The 22,469-nt window shown below is 45.7% G+C and overlaps 1 protein-coding gene across 2 annotated transcripts in view; it reads right to left on the bottom strand.

The window, feature by feature from the left end:
* Positions 1 to 255: 255 nt before the first annotated feature.
* Positions 256 to 22,469, bottom strand: part of pax7a (paired box 7a) — a gene marked incomplete at both ends in the record, with an annotated part of 54,091 nt that continues 31,877 nt past the window's right edge. For both annotated transcript variants that reach the window (XM_084063575.1, XM_084063574.1), the window contains 4 exons: positions 256 to 371; positions 3,124 to 3,373; positions 17,828 to 18,024; positions 18,587 to 18,749. In XM_084063575.1, the coding sequence (XP_083919701.1) occupies positions 256 to 371; positions 3,124 to 3,373; positions 17,828 to 18,024; positions 18,587 to 18,749 (726 nt within the window). The remainder of the gene's footprint in view (positions 372 to 3,123; positions 3,374 to 17,827; positions 18,025 to 18,586; positions 18,750 to 22,469) is intronic.

The following is a 22,469-nucleotide window of genomic DNA, read 5'->3' on the forward strand; positions in this document are numbered from 1 at the left end:
GAGAGAAAAAAAAAGCTCAGTTCCATTGAGAGCATTGTCCCAATCAGGGAGTGCGCTCTTGCACACTTTCTTGGACGTGGCCCACGGAGAAAGTGTGCATGTGCTTGTGTGCTGGTGTCATGGTCGGGCTGCTGCGGAGGAGGAGAGCATGAGAGAGTTTGAGTCCCGACTCTTCGGAGCATGGCGGTGCACTGGTGGTGGAGGTGGAGGCGAAGGAGGGAGGTGAGCGGAGGAGGAGGGCGGTGGAGGGCTGGCTCAGTAGGCCTGTCCTGTCTCCACCTGCAGCAGCCCCAGCACCGCTGAGTGGTCCCCCAGTTTCATCCTCCTCTGGGTGGACAAGCTCACGTTCTTAGCCAGGTAGTCCACGGCGGCTGGAGCGGAACGGAAAAGAAAGAAATATGTCAGACGCACGGACAAATGCACATTCACAAATAAGAAATATATGTCAGGCACACGGACATTCACAAACATTCATCATTTAAATGTTCGATGACAAGATACCTGTATAGCATTAAAATAACAACCTGTGGGAAACATCTACCTTTCCCTTTAAGAACATCTGCAATCAGGGTCTTCCTAAAAAGTGTTACCGGCACCTTTAACTGGAGGTAAGGTTTTGTAAGGTTCTATGTTGTGGTTGCCCAATATGAAAAGTTTACCAGTCGTGTAAACAACCCTGGGAACTTTTAAAAGTAGCAGCCTGCTGGAATTTGTTTGGCAACTACTAACTGTAAAGTTAAGGAGGGTAACGGTAACTGGGCAATTTGCACAGGATCGCCTTGTAAATAATAACTGGAAGCTAGAGAAGGCCATTCCTCCGCCAACTACAACGATGGGTGGATGATCTGGCATTTGTGATAAAGCGCAACACTGCATGATAGACGCATGAATACTGTATGCACTCACACACTTGCACACCCACTCACAGGGGCACATGCACACATACACGGCGCATGCGCGCACACACACACACACACACACACACACACACACACACACACACACACACACACACACACACACACACACACACACACACACACACACACACACACACACACACACACACACACACTCCTGAAACATATCCCATATCCATCCAATTCACTCACATTTCATTCCTCTGACTGAGGCTGAAACAAGTTGTGGCAGAGAGGTGACTGAGCCAAACAAACAAAAAAAAATCTGAGAGAGAGAGAGAGCTGCACTGTTACAATCCTGAGTATCAATTTAACCCAGGGATTGTAAACAGACCCTTTCAGGTCCATTTCTACGTGTGATTTTACTATGTGAGGAACCAAACCCTCCCCTGTCTCTTTGTCTGAGGTTGGCACGCTTCTGGCATGGAGCACGTTCGCCCTGGTGAAGTCCCCATGCTGTCACTCAGACGGGCCCGTGTGTGCGCTCGATGTGCCAGTCTTCATTACACTTGGCATCTCTGATTTCATGCCCTCCACGCGCCACACTCCCCATGGCCGATCATTTTCATCTACAGACAGCGGCTCTCTCTCTTCTCTCCTCCATTCATTACCCATCAGCCACTGTGCTCAATCAGCAGCTTAATTAACCTCACATCAGCTCACATCCGGACTGCCGTCAGTCTCCGGCTGCTGACAAAACACTCGCACACACGCACATGCACATGCGCACACATGCACACGTGCACACACCCACACCCACACACACACACACACACACACACACACACACAGTACATTGTAGGCCTACATACTCCACACACAAAATATAGAAATGGCCAAATGCAACAAACGCTAAACACACCACGCTTCCACTTCAAACTGCCATATAAATAGACACAAATGATGGCTGGATCATGGGGGAAGTGTGCATCAGTTTGCTTCTTGTGAGCGGTTGTGACAGCATCAGTCAACAATTATGCTAATCTAATAAAGCTAACTCTTTCCTGCCCTGTGGTGTGTGTGTGCGCGCAAGTGTGTGTGTGTGTGTGTGTGTGTGTGTGTGTGTGTGTGTGTGTGTGTGTGTGTGTGTGTGTGTGTGTGTGTGTGTGTGTGTGTGTGTGTGTGCGAGCGCGCACGCATGCGTGCGCACACAAGAGCGAGTGTGTGTGTGTGTGTGATAGAAAATAGGGTAAGAAAGAGAGAGGTGGGCGAGGGGACACTGTGGCCCCCGGGGGTGTGCCGATGCCTTTGAAGTAGCCCTCTCCTCTTTCCCATCCAAGTGGAGTGGGGTGTGACTAAGCCAGCTCTAGACAAGGATGTTGGGGGTGGGGGTGAGGGGCTGGGGGGGGCTTTATCAGGAGCACGTGTATTTGCTTCAACCAACTGGGGGGGCCTAAGGGTCAGAGGGCTCTCTGTCCGGGGACTTGGGCATCACTTCCTCTTGTGTCACCTCCATCTTTCAAATTAGAGTCAACCCGAGAGATGTTAGCCTGCAGGCGGTGCCATTTCCACAAACAGTGGCTCACACAAACACACGTTTGTATTGCTATACGCCTGAGGACATCAGCCTTTTAGGATGGCGATTGTTTTACATTTTTGGCCATTTTTCATCCTAACTCTAAAGACCGGCAAGCTTGAGCTTATAGATGAGCTATTTTTGGTGTGTGACACTACTAGAAAGTACAAGTTTAAAGTATAAATCAGGCATAGCTGCTGCACTAATCTCTAAACCTATAACCTCTAAATGTCTAATCTTAATATTAACCCTAACCTGAATCTTTTCCTAATTGTAAGCCTATATAACACCCTACATATTTTTGGGGTGTTTAGTCATAAAAAAACAAAATGTTCTCTTGTGACGATCAGGAAAATGATCCTCATTATGTCTATTTCTCGAATTCTACTATACTTGTGGGGACATTTGGCCCTCACATGTACAGTAAGTACGCACGCACACGCACACACATGCAGGTTCCAGGCTCCACATCCTTTTGACCTCCAACCTCATTGTCAGCTTGGAGGTCCATTCAGCTGTTCTTATCAGCCCTAACCTACTAACTCCACATTTTGTTCTGTTTCTTCATTTCCTGAAAAATTAACATTTTGGAGTTAACTGGTTTCTGCCCGACAGCAGCGATATATATATTTTTAAAGCGAACATTTGTAACTCTAATCTTTGCTTCTGGGGTGTGTGTGTACTCACTCTGTCCATACTGGCTGTACTGGTAGCCTGCAGTGACGGGGTCCACACTGTAGCTGGTAGCGCTGTAGGTGGGAGGGCAGTAAGACTGGGAGGAAGCCAGGCTGTCCACACCCTTGATGGGGTCAGAGCGCTGGCTGCAGCTGGCTGAGATGGGGTTGGAGCCCTCTAGGCTGCCGTGCAGCGGGGAGATGGAGAAGTCATGCTGGGACTGGGAGGGGACAGCGCTGGGGTTACTCAGGATGCTCATCACCTAGGGGAGGGCAGAGGGCAAAAGAGATGTAGAAAAATGCAGGGATTGAAACAGTGACGCACCAAAAAAATACCTCCAACCTATTTTGGGCAAATGTTCAAGTTTTTCTGGAATTCAAAAGTTCGAAAAATGCTGAGAAAAAGCTAATCTACAGCAGTGGTTCTCAAACATTTTCATGTCAAGGACCCCCAAAATGATATGTATTTGGCTGCGGACCCCCTATCTCAAAAATATTTTGTGCCAGGGACACCCAGAAGAAAAGATTTGAGTTGAAAATGTAAAAGTATATATATATTGATTTAGATAACTCATTTTGCTGGGGACCCCCTGGTACCCCTCCACGGACCCCTGGGGGTCCCCGGACCCCACTTTGAGAACCAATGATCTTCAGTACAAGCTCACAACGAGTCGTAATGGGACATGTTCTGAGTCATCATACAATGAAGGTTGAACTTGAGATTAGGTGAAAAATGCTATTTGACCATTTTAGTTCATATCCCCGGTCATGTTGTGCTATTTAACAATATATGCCAAAAAAACATCAAAACATCTAGTTCTTTGTATTCTTACAGTATATCAAAAGCGAATCATGTTTTTTCCTGTAAAACTAAATAAAATAATAAACCTTATACAGGTTTGAGCCAACAAATTCAACCGATAATATAATGATGATATCCAACCCATCAATCAACCTTCAACTTCAAACTGTAATTCTCCACGTTTGTTATGACACGCCCACTTTTCAATGCTCATATCAAATTCCTCCTAAGGTTGTGTCCCGCCTGCCTATCCTGTTTCACTCAGAAATAGAGAAATATGGCACGATACGGAAGATAGAGACTCTTGAAATACCATTTCGCTTTTGCTAAAAGAAGCCATACAATACAGCAATACAAGCACAATTTAACCTCTGTAAAAGGAAGGAAAAAAGGAAAAAGAAAATTGAAAAGTAAGGGGAAGGATACAAGGAGGGTGATGAGGTTAAAGAAGTAGAAAGGGGAAAAAGACTGTTTCCATTAGCTGGCACTGCCAGTAAGTGTTCTGCGGTGGGACAGAAGGGTCCCAGGGTGATAATAGACCCACCATCAATGCCAGACAGACCCTGTCCCAGAGCCTGAGGCCTGAGCCTCTACAGCCTACAGCACAACAAGCACCGAGGGAGTCCCTAATCCTCTGCCCCGAGCCTACCCATCTCATGAATAGTAATGCAGTTGGAACTGGTAAATGATCCCTCAGATCCCCACACAAAGTAGGCTCCACAAGCCTTACTGAGGGGGCCCCCGCTGATATTGCAGGTTGGGGGCTCGTCTGAATATTACAGTGTGTACATTATTCATATCTCATAAAAGCATTCCGTTTCAATATTCTAGATGAATGTAATAGCATGTGACATTGGCATACCTGCCAACATTATAGACAGTGAAATCGGGAGATTTTCAGGTGTCTCACCCCCAGACACTTTTTTTAACACAGTAGATGTAAGTTCTTGTATTCTGGTGCATTTTAACAGGGAGTTTGATTGCCCATAAATCAGGAGAAATTCTGGATGAATTTCAATTCAGGAGTCAAGAAGGAGACAGGGTAAAAATGCAGGAGTCTCTTGCTAAAATCAGGGGTATTGGCAGGTATGGACATTGGGCAGAAGGAGGCCTTGTGAATGTTAGGAAGAGACCATATTGGAACTCTGTGGGTATATCGCTACTAGAATCTGAATCACTGGGCCCAACAACATGGTGCACAACTGTTTTGTGTTGCGATATCGCCACTGTCGGGTGGAAACCTTGTATGTCCAAAGCAGTTACTTTTCAGGATATGGAAAAAAAATCCTGTGTTCCAATCGATCCAATGTACTTATTATTTAGCCACACGCTCTCATTAATGTTTTCATTGGTTACATTTTTGTAAAACCCACAAACTTAACTACTTTCACTCGATCTGCTATTTTTGGCGAAGAGATCTGGTGTAGTCGGAAAAAGTGGTCAAAGTACAGTTGTAACTCAAGTCCAGTTCTCTAAGACTATACAGGGGTTTAAGTGGATTGGGGGAAAAGGCTGCAGTGCAGTGTGTGGGGGTGAGAAAAGGGGAATGGTCCCACACATGCTTCCCTACAGGAGGAGAAGACTCCTTCCCAACATCAGGTTCACGTTGAGATTGGTTACGCTGGGCTGGCCTTTGGCCTCCAGGCTGCTAAACCAATTAGCCCATCATGGAGGTGGTTATACAGAAGTGACATGCACGCACGCACGCACGCACGCACGCACGCACGCATACACGCACATGCGCTCACTCGCTCGCTCACTCACTCACTCACTCACTGCGTGCGTGCGTATGTGCGTGGATTTCCTTTGGGCTGTCTCTCTCTCTCACACACACACACAATCTCAATGCAAACACCATACACCGAGACAACATGAACCATATTCTGAAAATGTATCATATTGTCATAAAAATATATATTTTTAAAAACTCTCCCATGAAATATGAAGGTTGGCAGTTTCCTTGTGTTAATTCTATCAGTATGGAAATCCCCCATGTCCTGTCCTGTCCAGACGGAACATGTGACATGTATCCATAAGAGGGAGATTCATGGAATTCTCCATGCAGGACACATGTGATGGGTGATGAAGGGTGGGGGTTTGGGGGGTGTCAGGGGTCCAGAGAGAGAGAGAGAGAGAGAGAGAGAGGGGGGGGGGGGGGGGGGGGTGGGGGGGGAGAGAGATAGCTGGAGGGCATGAGTCCCATTTAGTCACTGGTTAATTGAAGCTTGATTACATTGCCTCCTTATGAAAATGAATAGCCAACAATCAGCCCTGTTGCTATTCCTGGACGGTACAAGTTCTTCAAAAGACTTCTTATCACTGACGATGGTGGGGTTTTCCTCATTTAGAAAGTGAGGATAAAAGTTGGCTTCTCTGGAGCAGATCGCTGTTATCCGTGAGTTTGTGCGCTTTGGCTGTCCTTCCCATGAGGCAGTTGCTATGGTGATGGTTGGACATTGGGCAGAAGGAGGCCTTGTGAATGTTAGGAAGAGACCATATTGGAACTCTGTGGGTATGTCGCTACTAGAATCTGAACCACTGGGCCCAACAACATGGTGCACAACTGTTTTGTGTTGCGATATCGCCACTGTCGGGTGGAAACCTTGTATGACATTGAGTTTGTATTTATACAAAATGAGTTATACTAAAAAGGCATTGCTTAAAAGTATGAATGAAGAAGTTAATGAATAAAATGGAAACTGTTTGCATGATGTACAGCACTATGGATTATGGATTATGGTTTATGGGTTGTCAAAGAAGCCTGGTATGTTTGATTGACTATGCCTGAATTGGAACATATTCAGCACAAGGTGCCAGAACTTTGAATTACACATATCTCATAACACACACATGTGCGTTAACATTAAATAGTCTGAAGGTGAAAGTACACTGTGAAATCCTGAGTATTCATTTAAATCTGAGAGTGCAAGAAAACATACCCGTAACGGTGTTAGATTAGCACTCAAGGTTTTGAATTAACCACATTTTAGGACATGAAGCTTGAGATAACAGCGTTTCCTTAAACAGACTCTTCATACCTTTACAGAGTTCTCCACTAAACCTCTTCCGCCATGTACGTCACCTCTCTCTCTCTCTCTCTCTCTCTCTCTCTCTCTCTCTCTCTCTCTCTCTCTCTCTCTCTCTCTCTCTCTCTCTCTCTCTCTCTCTCTCTCTCTACTTTGTCATTTCATTCTATCTCTTTCCTCACCTCCTCTCTCTCTCTGACTCTCATTTCATTCTGTCTCTTTCCCGACATAAAGTGTCCTCAGCAGCCCAGAGTTCGTTTGTTGTTTGACTTTGTGTGAGTGCTGGTTAGGGAGATAATGGGAGCCAGGACCCAGTTTAAAGGACAATGCTCCAGGGCGTTCCCTGCCTCCCTCTCTCCGCCTATTCCCTCTCTCTCTCCCTCTCCACAGATAGATTACTTTATAAATAATAATAAAAAAAAGTAATTAATTCTCTCAACTTCTGAGCCTCCAGCCTGCGGCGAAGTGAATGGGGGAGTGTAAATTGATACAATGTGCATCCTTTCAGATAAATAAATACCGCATTTGAAACACAAAAAGAGGTTTCTTTTATACCTTGCTAATTTCTTCAACAGTAAAATTAGTTTTTTTTTGTCTGTGCCAATGTTTGACGAGTTGCTCTTTGTTGGTATTCTTCCAGAATAAAATATATTGACTCCTGCAGAGCTGAGAGAAGTGCACTACATAATAATGCAATTATTAGGACAAATAAAAATCTGCTTACAAATACACAAACAAAATTTGTCAAACTGTATTTCATTGCCACCCATGTATTTAAATGTCATATTGCAACCCACACTAAATACACAGTACTACACAGCAGTTGGGAATGAACGCACTTCAATTCCACCAATCTCAAAAAACATTTTTAACGCCTTGGCACCTTTGAGCATCAACGCAATGTAGCTATTGTATGACATTACAACAATGACAAATACAGAAGTATTAATGGCGGAAATAAATAGCGCAGTGAAAAAATATGACAGTCGATAGGACGGGACTATAGTGGGGATTGAGAAGGGCAGAGGAGAGAAGGAAAAGTGAGAGAGCGAGAGAGAGAGGAGAGTGATGGAGGCTTTGGGAAGTACAAAGACTCCTGTAGAAGTGTGTTGGCCTGAGGGCTAGCCTGCCTGGAGAGCTGATAGGAGTCCCCTCTGTTCCGTTCCCAGAGCTAGAGCCAAACACACCCCACTCCACAAACACTCTTAATCTGCGCAAGACTGGATTAGTTCCTCTGTCACCGATAGCTCCCCTGTTATGCCCAAATCAAATGCCCCCAAGATGTACCTTTAAGTTAGGCAGAGGTCATCGGGGCACAGACATACTCCATATGTCTGTAAGTTATCTGAGTGCTGCAGAATTGCATGTTGCACATTAGCAGATCTGCCTGGCTGATACTCGCGTTGGGCTTAGAGTGATTAAAGATCCACAGTGTGATGACACAGAATTTCAGATCAATATTTGAGGACCAGCGCCTGAGGGCATGATTACAGGAGGAGAGAGTCTGGTGTCTGCGAACCCGGAGTCAAACTGTGTCTGGAAACTGTCTGACTTTAAGCGCAGCATCAATACGATTTTTGTTTTACAAATTATGTGGAGAAAACACAACATTTCAAGGATTTTAAGAATATGTCTTTAACTATATATAACTTTAACTAAAAAATATATATTATTAATATATAATTAACAAATCAAACACAGATGTAACCTAAAAACAACTATGCCTCTACCAAGGTAGAAAATGTCAAATGATAGAATCAGAGTCTGTTCCTCCTAAAGAGTCAATAGACTCCTGCTCCCCCCCCCCCACCCCCCCACCCCACCACCCCACCCCACCCACCATCCCTCACATGAGAGGGCCGGCCCAGCGGGCAGTAAGGCCTCTCATCTGAGCAGACAAAATGACTATTTAAAAATAACAGTGATTGCATAAATTGAATTAGAGCGTTTTGGTCACGGTGGAGGTGGTGGCAGGGGGTGGGCGGTGCGGCAGAGGGGTGGGTGTGTGTGTGTGGGTGTGTGGGAGGGAGGGGGGGCCCGGCACGGGGACCAGAGCAGACAGCCTGGGCTGGTGGCAGGCAGCAGATGACGGGCCCTGGCCTGCGTGTCACTGCGTTAATTGGCCGCGGCGCGTTAATAAAAACTGAAAAGTGTCTTCTGCCAGCGCCATAGGATGAGTAGACAGGGGCAGGGTGAGAGCTAGAATGACGAAGGGGGGAAAGGGGGGACGGAGGGAGGGGTGGCGAAGTTGGAGGGAGTGAAATGGTCCTTTGAAGCATTGGGGGGCATGGGGTGGGGGAGGGGGGGGGGGGGCTAATTGTGTTCAATTAAGGGCCTGATTGGCACTGACAGAATCTGGGCATTGACAAGCTAGGCACAGATGAGGACGATTAGCGGGCACGGGAACAAGCTGTCACTCCTCACACCATGTTAGATAGCCGTCCCAATTTCTAACCCCCCCCCCCCCCCCGCTCTCTCGCCACCTTCGGTCCAAACGAGGAGAACAAACCCACACATGAAGAAACCAACACTTGCGACGATGGAATGAAATTTGTGTTATACTAAGGGGGTTGATTATTCTTAGTTGCGTGCCGTGTCGCGCACCGAATATAGCTAATCTACAAGCTCATAACGCGCTGCATCAGAACTGCTATTTTATTGCGCAAGGCAGGTGCGCAACAAAGTATAAATTAGGGTTTTAAGTGTTCCCGGAAGGGAACCATTTTCAGTGGACAGTTACTGGTTTGTGTGACCCCACCGGCCTGCTTCTCCCCCCACCAACCTTTGTGTTCAGCAGAGCACAGCTGCAGCTCCAGCCAGGGGAAGGCCTGGCTGGCTCCCTCCTAAATGTCCCCCAGTATGAGCGTGGCCCCTCACTAACCAGAGGTTAATATGCCGTCTATTGGGCTGCAATTGGAGAACGTGTGGGGAGCAATCCTCTATTCTCTGCTAGTGATATGCTTGAGTAACTAGGGATGGATTCAGCCATTGGGAACAAGACAACCTCCTCCAACAGACACATGCACACGCACGAGCACGCACACGCGCACACACACACACACACACACACACACACACACACACACACACACACACACACACACACACACACACACACACACACACACACACACACACACACACACACACACACACACACACAATCTTCACAAGCCTCGCACCAATGCTTCTGCTAAATTAAACGGCAGATTTTCTGATTCCAGGAGAGTGGGTTTCAGTCAGGCAGAGCCTGTGTGTGTGTGTATGTGTGTGTGTGTGTGTGTGTGTGTGTGTGTGTGTGTGTGTGTGTGTGTGTGTGTGTGTGTGTGTGTGTGTGTGTGTGTGTGTGTGTGTGTGTGTGTGTGTGTGTGTGTGTGTCTGTGTGCACGTGCGTGCGTGTGTGCGTGCGTGTGCATGTGTGTGTGTGTGTGTGTGTGTGTGTGTGTGTGTGTGTGTGTGTGTGTGTGTGTGTGTGTGTGTGTGTGTGTGTGTGTGTGTGTGTGTGTGTGTGAGGGAGAGCCGCGCTACACAGAAGAAGCGAGGCAGATTGGTGAGCTGGGGTATGAGACGCGTGGGGAGGGGGTTTGTTTGCTAAAAACAGCAGGGGCCGGGCCCAGTGAAAAATGTCAGGTCAAATTGTTCTTGACAGTGTTAATATCTGCACCTCATAGCCATAATTACATGTAAATAAATAGTGAAATAGCTCTCAGCTGGAGACTGAGTGGGAAGCACTGCAGCAGCAGGAGACAAGCAGCTGGGGACCCAGCCACCTCTCATTTTACTGACACAGAGAGCGAGAGAGAGAGAGAGAGAGAGAGAGAGAGAGAGAGAGAGAGAGAGCAAGCAAGCAAGAAGAGTGAGAGCGTGAGCGGGAAAGCGAGGGAGAGCGGGAAAGAGACCAAGAAAAAAGACTGTACAAGAGAAAAGCAGAGAGAGAGAAAAACATGTTATGAACTGCCCTTGTAAACGTAATATCCAACATTTTTGAATACCAAGAAGTCATAACGCTCTCTCGTAGAGCTCTGCCTTTTTTACACGAGACTATGAAAATAGGTCAGAGACTCCAAAGTGAATCATATAGCCTACCACTTGCAGGGTTGGGGGGGGCGGGTGGAGGGTTGAATTGGGACCCAGAGACATGCACTGCCAATGAGGGACATAGACAACGAGAAAAAGGGAGAGGCTTGAAGGGGGGGGGGGGTGAGAGAGATAGTCCGAGGGAGTATTAATCACGTCTATGCACCTGTCAGATTGGCATCTGGAACTAACAGGAACCACATGCAGCCAGACAACATCCCAAACCTCCAGGCCAGCAGCAGGGCAGGTTCACAGCAGCCCAAGGCCTCCTCTCTCTCCCCACAGTCCCATAACCCTGTGAACCCTGAACCATGGCCCCCCGAAGATGACGGGTTCCACCACACATATGCCTCCTGTCCGTGCACACTTCACCTGCAGTTACAAGTGGTCTTGGAGTTTGAAACCATAAAGTATTTTATTATTACTATTATTATAAACTACTTAAACCCCTGTTGTCTTAGAGAACTGGACTTACAACTGTACTTTGACCACTTTTCAGTCTACGCCAAATCTCTTCGCCAAAAATAGCCGATCTACAAGCTCACAATGCGTCTCAATGTGACGTATTGTGAGCTTGTAGATTGTGAGCTATAATGTTCCCCTCAGAATGTGGACGCTGGGGTTCCGCCCTATTTTATACTTTCTAAACAACAAAATGAACAGCAAAAACAGCTCACGGTGCAATGCATCGTGAGTCGTGACGCATTGAGCTTGTAGATCTTATACATGTAGAGCTGTGAGCTTGTAGATCTGCTACCTATAATGACATGCCCATAATGGCATGTCCAAAATAGGGACACCGGGTTGAAAGTGGTTAAATAAAATGCACGCTCAAATGTTATGTGTGCAATATAAAGCCCGGAAACCTTTTGCAATGGAAACTTCTCGAGCGCGAGTGTCTGTAATTGGTATTTAAGATAGGATCAATGATGTCTGTGCCTATACTTTAATAAAGGCAATACCACTATCCATCCCATAGGCACTTCAACTGCGTGGGACACCACAGCGCCTGTGAATCAGTCTCAGTCGTCTCCTGCTTAAATCCCAATCTTCTAGGATTTACTGAAATTCATATTGGCTGCCTCTGCAAGATAAATGTAAATCACATTCCCTTATATTTACTATTTATCAGGATGCAGCAGCTTCTCACTTTCTGCAGGAAATATCTCTCACCCGCATACAAACACCCTTGCATTTAAATAGCATTTTTATTGTCCGCCATAGCCTTTCATCTGGGTGTAGGGAGAAGAGCTGGCTCTCCAGGGGAGAGAGAGGTGGAGCAAGAGGGAGAGATGGAGACAGAGAGAGAGAGAGAGAGAGAGAGAGAATGAGAAAGAGGAGAAGGAGGGAGGAAGGGAAACAGAGAGAAAAGCACTATTGGCAAGGCATCCTGGCGTGACAAAAAGCCAAATAGAGGGTAGGAAGGTTGGTAGGTGAAAATAGATTATGAATACATGAAGCTGCATCCAAATATTTTTGGAATGGACTGAATGCGGCTTCACTTGGCTCCTACAAAGAATTGGAAGATGAAGCACAAGCAACAAATGATCCAGGTACATAAATTCCTAATAAGCTCCCTCTAAGTCACTACCAAATTGTTGATTATAGCAAGAGACAAATCAGCTCATCGCCTACCTGGGATCATCATTAATGAGTGGCACTGTACTATGAACCAGTTTCATGTAATATGGATGGATTTTCTTACTGACAAATAGGATTTCATTAGGAATGGGTCTACCTGACAAATGAACAGAAATCACACAGAGTTGCATACATGCAATTCAGACAAAGCAGGATGTGTACTGTACTGTCGAAGAACACTAGTACTGTAGTCAAACCAAGAGGACTATTCTGTGCTTGTATGAATTTTCGGGTGTCACACATGGGGTGTCCCCCCCCCCCCGCCCCCCGTCCCGCTCCCCGCCCCCCCAAGAGTTCAAAAGTGTTGCAAAACAACAGAGCAACACTAATAATCTACGCAAAAACAGTATAGCCAGTGGATATGATTTACAGTCCCTTGATTCTCTTGGCAGCTGCCAACAGCAGGTCTCTCTCTCTCTCTCTTTTTTTCTAAAAGCCTCTTACATCTTTTTTTATACTTGCCAAATTGAAACAGTATTTGTTTTAATGGGAGTTCTAATTAAGCAGTATGTATTCCCCCTCTTGCTCTGCGAGTGGCTGAGCTATGAATGCAGGCTATGTGCTCATCCGCTTTGATTTGTTGTCAGTAGAGCTTGCCAGCTGACACGGTGCCCAGTGAGAGGCTTAATGCCCAAGTTTTAATAATGTGGGGGACTACATGAATCTCCCCCTCTCATTGGTATTCAGGTGCAGAATGTCTTGTTAGAAGTCACAAGGCAGAGGGAGGAGGAATGAAGCCAGAGCTCCAGCAGATTGTTCTGTACATTTCCCGTTTATTTATTATTTATTTATTGGCAAACGACAGAGCTTGCTTCTTAAATATAATTCATCCCAGGGTTTTTTTTTTCCCCTCTCTTTTTTTAAGAAGCGTCTGTGCTCACTAATGGAAGAGCGGCAGCACAGTTAGGAGTCTCCCCTGGCTTATCTCTCTCAGACAGTTGTGGGGAGTCGCTGGCGAGCGTGGTGTCAGTGTGCGCGGTGCGGAGCGGTGCAGTGCGGCACGGGCAGGCAGGCCCGGGGACACAGATCAAAGGGAGGCAGGGGTGAGAGCCACTCCGCCTCTGATCCCACGTGTTTCTGTGTGTGTGCGTGTGTGTGTGCGCGTGCGTGCGTGTGAGAGAGAGTGTGTGCGTGTAAAAGAGAGAGAGAAAGAGAGGGAGAGAGTGGAGGCCCGGCCCACTCACACAGCCCAAAGGCCATCCACGCACACACACACACACACACACACACACACACACAGACACACACACACACACACACACACACACACACACACACACACACAGTGAAACTGTAAGCAAACAAAGTTTTTCAAAAAAGTTCCAAAGCCACCTTCGCCGCCACGGTGATAAAATGTGTATTTGTGATACCTACTGAGTAACCTCGGTACTGCTTGTCATGCATACCGAGCAGAGTGCTAAAATTCAACAGTGTATTTCTCTTCTTTAATCTACAAGACACAACAGCTGTGTTCTTCACAGTCCATCATTTTAATCACGCAGAGAGAAAGAAATGTCACGACCCAATGTTGGCATGTGTCTGCAGCCGAATGCTGTTTGCCTTTTAAGTTTGCACTTAGTTGCAACCCAGACTCTGTCACTCAGTAATTTGCATCTCTGGGATTCAGCAGAAGGGTTATTCTCATAGTACCTTGTATCTCTGGGATTCAGCAGAAGGGTTATTCTCAGTACCTTGTATCTCTGGGATTCAGCAGAAGGGTTATTCTCAGTACCTTGTATCTCTGGGATTCAGCAGAAGGGTTATTTTCTTCCTTCTCCCAGCAGGTGTCCCTCTCATGCAATAATGAGGAATTTCAGCCCCCAAACGTCTGCCAAACAACAAGGCTCCCAACAACAGTGCTTCAGAGAACACTATCAAACCAATGGTTCTCAATGTGGGGTCCGGGGACCTCCAGGGGTCCTTGAGGGGGTTCCAGGGGGTCCCATGCTAAATGACTGATAGTTTGGAACCAAATGGACCGTTTATGGGTCTGTGTACAATTGAATTTAAGACTCTCACACTTCAATGAACACTGAGGATTTACAGTAGATTGGGGCAAGAGCCCCAATTCTACTCTAGATCCTTGAAATTAAAAGGTTGAGAATCACTAATCTATCTGGTGTTGTAAAAAATTAAAAAAAATTTAAAGCAAAGAAAGGGAACTATATATTGCTTAACTGCCAAGAAAGGTTATCCACCAAATTCCCTCAGTTAGGGAAGGGGAGGAATGGTCTCTCCATGCCAGATAAGATCATTTACAAATGTTCTGCTTAGTTAAGAGGTTAAGAAGCAATATCAACAAAGTCATGAATTCAGTCAGTTGGATGACGATCAAAACACAATCAACCTTCCCAAGATGCTATTACAGTTTCAAGTACAGTCAAATAGAAATAAAATAGAATAAACTGGTGTGCCCTTGCCCGTCTCTCTTTGCATCCTGCTGTGCCACCAAATGAAACAAGGCCGGCAATAACACACTCTCCTCCTGGCCTTACACCTTCTGACCAGCCAAGTACAGGCACACTCAAACCAGCCAAAACTTATATCCTACAATGACAACAATCACTGTAAGTTCAGATGGCTTTTCCACCGCAGCCGTAATGGGAAAATGTGTGCTGTCGGGATGGGTTATAGGATTGGGATGGACGTGAGCACCTGTCGGGAATGCTGAACGCTGCAGGATTCCATTACAGACTTGGCACCTTGCCACCACAACCCATTTACTGGGAATCAGAGAATTTTTTGTCAATCTTTACCAGTAACTGCTAGGCCATCAACGCCAGACACTGCAGAAAATAGCTCACACATACCAATGCACAAGCATATCTCCCCCAAACAGATGCTGTCTTGACACCTACAATATCAAATTCTCATTTCCATCTCGATGGAGAGTCTGTTTGTATTGCTTTTTCCATTACATGGAGGAGTAGAGAGGAGAGTAAAATATATACAATGTATGACATAAAAAAACACATCTCCGTCAATGACATATTTCAAAGACTGAAAATGAGTTGCCAGTGAGGACACTGTAAGGTGACATTTGCGTAACTCCAGGCAAGGTGAAGACAGTGATGTATTAGCTGGAATTGAGTGCTTGAGTGCTGTATGTGGTGAGTGCTACGCTATATACGTTACAGCTACCATATTTGTGGCTCTTTGCTTAGTGAAAACGAGAGTGAGTGAGTGAGTGAGTGAGTGAGTGAGTGAGTGAGTGAGTGAGTGAGTGAGTGAGCGAGATTGAGTTGACCCACAGCAGGGCTCTGGGGTGTGAACCCTGATTCCACTGTCAGGACACCATTCATCTCCATGTTGAGAGATTGATAGGAATGCCACATGGCATTCTACATACATTCTATTTTCTCCCCACATCCCCTGCTCCCAGAGCCAAGTAAGCATGCCCCGCAACAGCATGCCCCCCCCCCCTCACCCCCCAAAGCATAATATGAAGCCCTTCCATAACTTAGTTATGATACTGATATAAGAGTTATTATAGTGGAGTGAGTAAATAGATAAACCCGTGCGAAATAATCTAAAAGCTCAATAAAAACTTGCTTGACAGAATATTGGGAGAAAAGGAAAAAAGAAAGCCCTTCTGTAAAGTTGCCCAGAGGCAGCCTTGTCCTAATCCAGAATACTAAACAGGAAATATTTATTATCAAAACGCATTCTTGAGAAGAGAGAGTCAGACACACACAGAGAGAGAGAGAGAGAGAGAGAGAGAGAGAGAGAGAGAGAGAGAATATAGTACTATATAGTCAGTACTATATTATATACCAAAGCAAGCATTAAGGAAACCCGTTAATGAAAGAAAAAAGAGGAGTCGATATTCCTGTTGTGTTTTTTCTGCAGGTTTGCAGTGAGAGCATTAGCGGTTAAAGCCCCTGTGCCGCGTTGAACAATCAAACACGCTGGGAGTCTCCATGTTATCCGCCGTCACTCCAGCAGGAGCGAAAATCTCTTTTTTGTCACAAAATCCTTAATTCTTTCTTCTCTGAAGAAAGAGGGTAATACCAAGAATGTTTCCAATCTGCTTTGAGAAATATTTGAAGAAGGAGAGGGAGAAAAAAAAACCTCTCCCAATAAAACACGTGTGAACGAGGGGGTAATTGTGGACAAATGCAGCATTGAAATTCATTTTCAACTCTTTACACACCATTTCAATCTTATTTTCTGCCTGTTAACCACATCTTGTTGGTGAGGGTGGGCAAGACTGGCCAGTATTGATGGGTAATTGTGTATAATTCACTCCGCACACATGATTTGCATCAATACAAATCATTTTTCATTCAGTGCTACTTAAGGCTCAACCCTTAGCATAGAGTCGCATTTTAAACGCTCGTTAATAGAGGTGCCCAAAGAGGATAACATGTGGAATCCCCAGCTTTGCGGAAAAGGCACACACATGCACACATACATGCACTTACAGTGTCACATAGTAATGTGACAAAGGAAAGGCATTTTCTTTGACAGAGGAGAATGGATAGGTTAGGTATAGAGACATCTCAAACCTGCTATAGATTTATCCTCCAATATGATAATGTAATTACTGAACCCTGCAGGAGGCTTGGCTTTACTAAGAGCATAGAGTAGGTGTGAGGGTAAAGTGGATAGGAGAGGTGACAGGATACTATGCCGCATGTGTAACGTGCACAACCCTAAGCTACTATATATACAGTAGTGCAGTGGGTTGGCTAAAAGATGAGTGAAATCACATATAGTAATGGAGTCTTCCAACTGCAAACAATGACTTGAGGAAGATTAGTGGTCTACATTTATAAGCTTTAGCTAATTATTTCATCCGCATGTGTGCAGGATTTTGACGTCCCAGGAAAGTTGAAACCACTGTTTGGAGCAACGTGAGCAGTTGCAGTGCTATCAAGATGAATTTTAATTTGTTGATGATAATCCAATTGTTTTACAAATGTAGCAATTTAGAATAACTAAAGGAAATCCTGGGGTTTAGAAGCAAGCACAAAAGCCCGCACTGAGCACGCTTTTCCCGATTTTTAATTTCACTCAATTACAGCTGCATATTCTGAACATCAGCAGCTTTTGGGAGGAGGGGGAGGAGGAGGGGGAGGGGGAGGGTTTTGAAGAGGAGAGAGGAGTCACACTCTCCCCACTGAACATTATAGATCATGAAATTGTCAAAGTATTACTCTGGGACTGACCTGCGGGGAGAGCCCATTGCCGACTGAGTTCATGTGGTTGCTGGATGCTGAGGGGCTCATGAAGGTATCAGAGTAGCTGGAGAAGCCATGGCGATTGGACGAGAGGCCATATGCGGAGCTGCCGTCAGCCGTCAGACCTCCCTGGTGCATGGAAGACGGGGGCAGGGGTTGGGGTCTGTGTAATGTGCTGCTGCCATCTGACACCAAAACAACAAACACACAGAATTGGTGAAAACGCAAATATGGGAAATACATCACAACATGGCGAATCAAAATCACAACATTACGCAAGGACCTTCATGTTGTGACTCGAGCCAAATACTACAGCCTCGAACAGTGATAATAATGCTTAATCGCTGGAAAAAGGCATTGACAAACAGTACTGGGAACACCGTGTACTGTGGATTGGTAACATTAATTAATCCTAAACATGGAGCATCAGAGAAGACGTATCCTGCTCTTGTAGACCACAAGAACTTAAGTGAAAGCTTGTGTCCACTCCCCTGTAACAAAAGAGTGGTTGTATACATAACGACTTGGTGCATGGATCCTATATGTGGCAGCACATGGGTTTATACATGATCTGAAATGTCGTTAGCATACCATTACCATTACATATGACATACCACAAATAGCCCTATCTTAAGATCTAGTCTGATTAGATTAAACCTATTTAGTATAGAACATAAGAGTTTCAGATGACAGCATGCTCTAATAGTCACCCCACATAAAGGACTTTTACATGGCCGTCTGTCTTACCCTGTGATAATGCGGTACTGCCATAGCTGGACTCTGGTAGCTGGTATGTGGGTAAAGTTGGCATCCCCTGCGGGAATCCTCCGGGCAGCAGGTGGTTGAAGGCTGCTAACTGATTGGCACCGGCCTGCTTGCGCCACCTGGCTCGTCTGTTGCTGAACCACACCTGTGGAGGGAAAAATGGAACACGTCCATAAAAGTAGAAGAAAACAGAAGAAGAAGAAGAAGAAGAAAGAACATCCGACCCCCCCCCCCTCTATGATTTTTTTATAGAATTTTTAAAGTATTTTACAATCTGGATCTAGGAGTGCAAAAGTTAATAAAAATAATGTATTTCATTAATTATCTAAAAGAATGTTCAATTTTAATCAAATACATTTTCAAAATTAGCGAAAATATCAGACCTACAAGCTTACAAACGCGGCTTGATGCGTTGTGAGTTTGTCGATCTTCTTCTTTCGCAATTTCTGTACACAAAGTATAAAATAGGCCATAAGTAGTTAATTAGGCTAATCGATTTAGTAATTTGATTCCAATTTTGTCTTCTTTTTTTAACACACTTCTCAATCATTTGATAAATCGAGAAAGTAATCGATAGAATAATCGCTAAGAAAATAACCGATGGCTGGAGCCCTATCTGGACCAATAGACTAGAGTGTACTTGCTGCTGCCACCTGTGAACAATCTGTTGGTCAGTATGAGTGAGCGGTGGTAGTGATGGTGGTTGAGAGGCTAGTCCCTGTGGGAGCCATTCTAGGCTATAGAGGCTCAGTGGTCCAGCCCTGTTGTTCTTCTTAAGTGGCTGAGGCTGTGATCTGTGTAAACAGGCTGCCCTGAGCCCCCTTCAGAGGGAAGAAGTCATTAAGGGGTCAGAGGTAGGCCACTAGCCTGCACATCAGACATCTCAAGTATGTTTGTGAGCCTATAGGTACTTTGAGGGAGGCCCGGGAAGGACTACCACCACTGTGCATGTACTCGTGCGCCACACACACACACACACACACACACACACACACACACACACACACACACACACACACACACACACACACACACACACACACACACACACACACACACACACACACACACAGTGCAGTTCTTTTAGAGGGGGGCTGCTGACACAAAAATGGCACAGACAGACAGTAACGTCGCAGGTTATTAGTTTGTATATTCAGCGTTCAAGATTCAGGCACGTAGATGGCTTAAATCCACACAAAATATGCAGTAGCGTATCTGATGTGCAACCACAGACGCACAATGTCAACACTCTGAATGAAACAGACAAAATAGGGGCCTTTTTAAACCACAGCGATTTACACATAAAAAAAGGCCTCTCCTTCAACAAACCATAGGAATATAATCAGGCCTTTTGAAAAGCGAGGCCATACAGCCAAGCAACCTGTTCCATTTAACCAAGACAAGGCCTGGGCTCAGTATGTGCTAAAGGTTGAAGGACATTGATCTATGCCTCGCACAGGCAATTCATCAGAGTTTAATACACTGTCAGCGCAGTTCATCTACTGTTGTGTTTCAAACGGCTCGGGCCATTGTGAGAGCACATGAAAGAGGGGGACAAAAGCGCTTCCATACGCCACAGAGAACACTGGACACAAAGAGGGGGCGTCCCTTTTAAACAGGTCTTAAAGAGGGACACTTTCAGAGGGACTTTACACAGAAGCACAGAGACACAGAGACACACTCTCGCTGCTATTGGGGCTGACACTTTTTTCAACACACAAACATACATATAAACTTGCATAGGACTACAAGGGATCTTAACCCAACAGATATCTTAATTTGAATGTGGTTCTTTTTTGGCACCCAGTCAAAGCCTCTGCACAGGCCCAGTGGTTGTTGCTCATACAGTAGTTCAGTTAAGTCAACAGAGAGAAAGTGACGTTCAAAAGGCTACACAGCAGAGGTTGACGATTACGACCAGCAACATCCTCAATTGCGCCTCTTAAAAAGCGACAGGAGGCCTTCGTCTCAATCCCCATCACTGCTAAAGACCTTGTTTCAGTTCTTCATTCAACAACACGCTGCAAGTTGGCTACAGTGAAATCGCTGCTATTGGGACGTAGTGGAGCGTGGTTCTTGGAGGGAGCTAAGCTCCTATACCGGGCCAGACAAACCAGCTGCCTGGCTCAGGGGAGGGGCACGGACGCACACCCCTTTCCTTCCACACACCGCCCATCACCCCGCCCCGCCGTGCCACTTCACCTCCGACCTCTGAACCTCATCCACTCACCCCACCCCTCTTTTATGTTCACTTTAACTTCCTTCCCCCTTTGTCATCCAAGCTTAGGAAGGAGGTGTTCCATCATGGCAAACAAAAAGACACTTAAATGTTAGATGCATTCTTTCTGCCCATACCTTTTTTTTCTTCTTTTTTTGTGGCTACTCTTGTTCTTCTTGCGCTTTCGGTTTCTTTCCATACCTTTTTTTTCTTCTTTTTTTGTGGCTTCTTCTTGCGCTTTCGGTTTCTTTCTTTACATTTCACAGTTCCTGTTCCCATATGTAGATGTTTGGCTGGCGGCTACACTAATGAAGCTGTGTTCCTTGTGTTCGTGCACGGGACCTCTTACAGCAATAATTCTCAACCTTTTTAATTTCAAGAACCCCCGGCTTAACATGCATTATGCCACGGACCCCCATTTGATATGGTTTTTAGCTCTGGGACCCCAATCAACACCGTAAAATCGTCCATGTCAATTTAACTGTGAGAGTGTACAAATGGAACCAAATTGACCTGTAAGGGTCCATTTGCTTCCATTTGTACAGTCCTGTAAGGGTCCATCAATTAGCTGGGGACCACCAGGAAACCCCTCAAGGATCGTTGGGGGTCCCCGAACCCCAAGTTGAGAACCAATGTCTTACAGTATTATATGTTGTATCTTCCCAGACTCACTCCAGCCTGCCACCACATACCGCATGACAATTTACCTTCCAGAAAACCTAAATGATTGCACACTTTCTCCACAAGATCTTAGTAGGAAGACCTACACAAGATCTGGAATAACATGTAATGCATTATCCATTGCTCATAAGCGGTCCCCATTCCAATTTTCAGCCTACTGCAGATTGCCTTTTTGAGTCTTGAAAGCAACGATGTTTCAACGTCTCTTTAAAGTCGCCGTGTTGTCAGCATAGACACCCACCCATCAACATTAATCAGAATGGAGCCTGTGAAAAGTATCTGCCTAACTGAATTTAGTCTGAGGCTTTGAACAGGCTTGCTGCGACGCCAATACACTAAACGCGGCTAGAATGCCAAGGGCTGCTGCCCTATTGAGTTAGAGCAGACAAACATTGGGCCCAATGTGCCAGGTCAATACTGTATTGTTAGGCAAGAGGGGGGCATGCGTCACTGCCTCTGAGGAGCTTGAATGACTTACTGTGACAATTATGGGCTTTCAGCAGACACCGGGATAAACACACGTACACAAGAATGCATGGACATGCGCAGAGGCGCACATGCGTTAACACATGTCATGTATGCATGCACTCGCATGCAAGCACATTCATGCATGTAAGCAAAAAGACACACGCACGTACACACGCACGCAAGCGCACTCAAGCGTGCACGCACGCACGCACACACGCGCACACACGCGCACGCACACACACACACACACACACACACACACACACACACACACAGATACTCACGCTCGGTCTCACACAGAGTGACACACAGCCTGAAGCTGAGGATTTGAGGCTGCGCTCTGGAACATGATCACAAAGTCACCTTGGACCACATATTCTCCTCTGCTCTCCCCAATCCGGTTTAATTCCCCTGCAATACAGAGAGCTGCTTCGCTCCTCCATGTCTCCATATCTACCTATGAGTGTGCTGCAGACTCCATGTTCCTCACTCAGAGGC

Source organism: Gymnoscopelus microlampas (assembly GCF_963454915.1).
Source record: "Gymnoscopelus microlampas genome assembly, chromosome: 7".
Taxonomy (NCBI): Eukaryota; Metazoa; Chordata; class Actinopteri; order Myctophiformes; family Myctophidae; genus Gymnoscopelus; species Gymnoscopelus microlampas.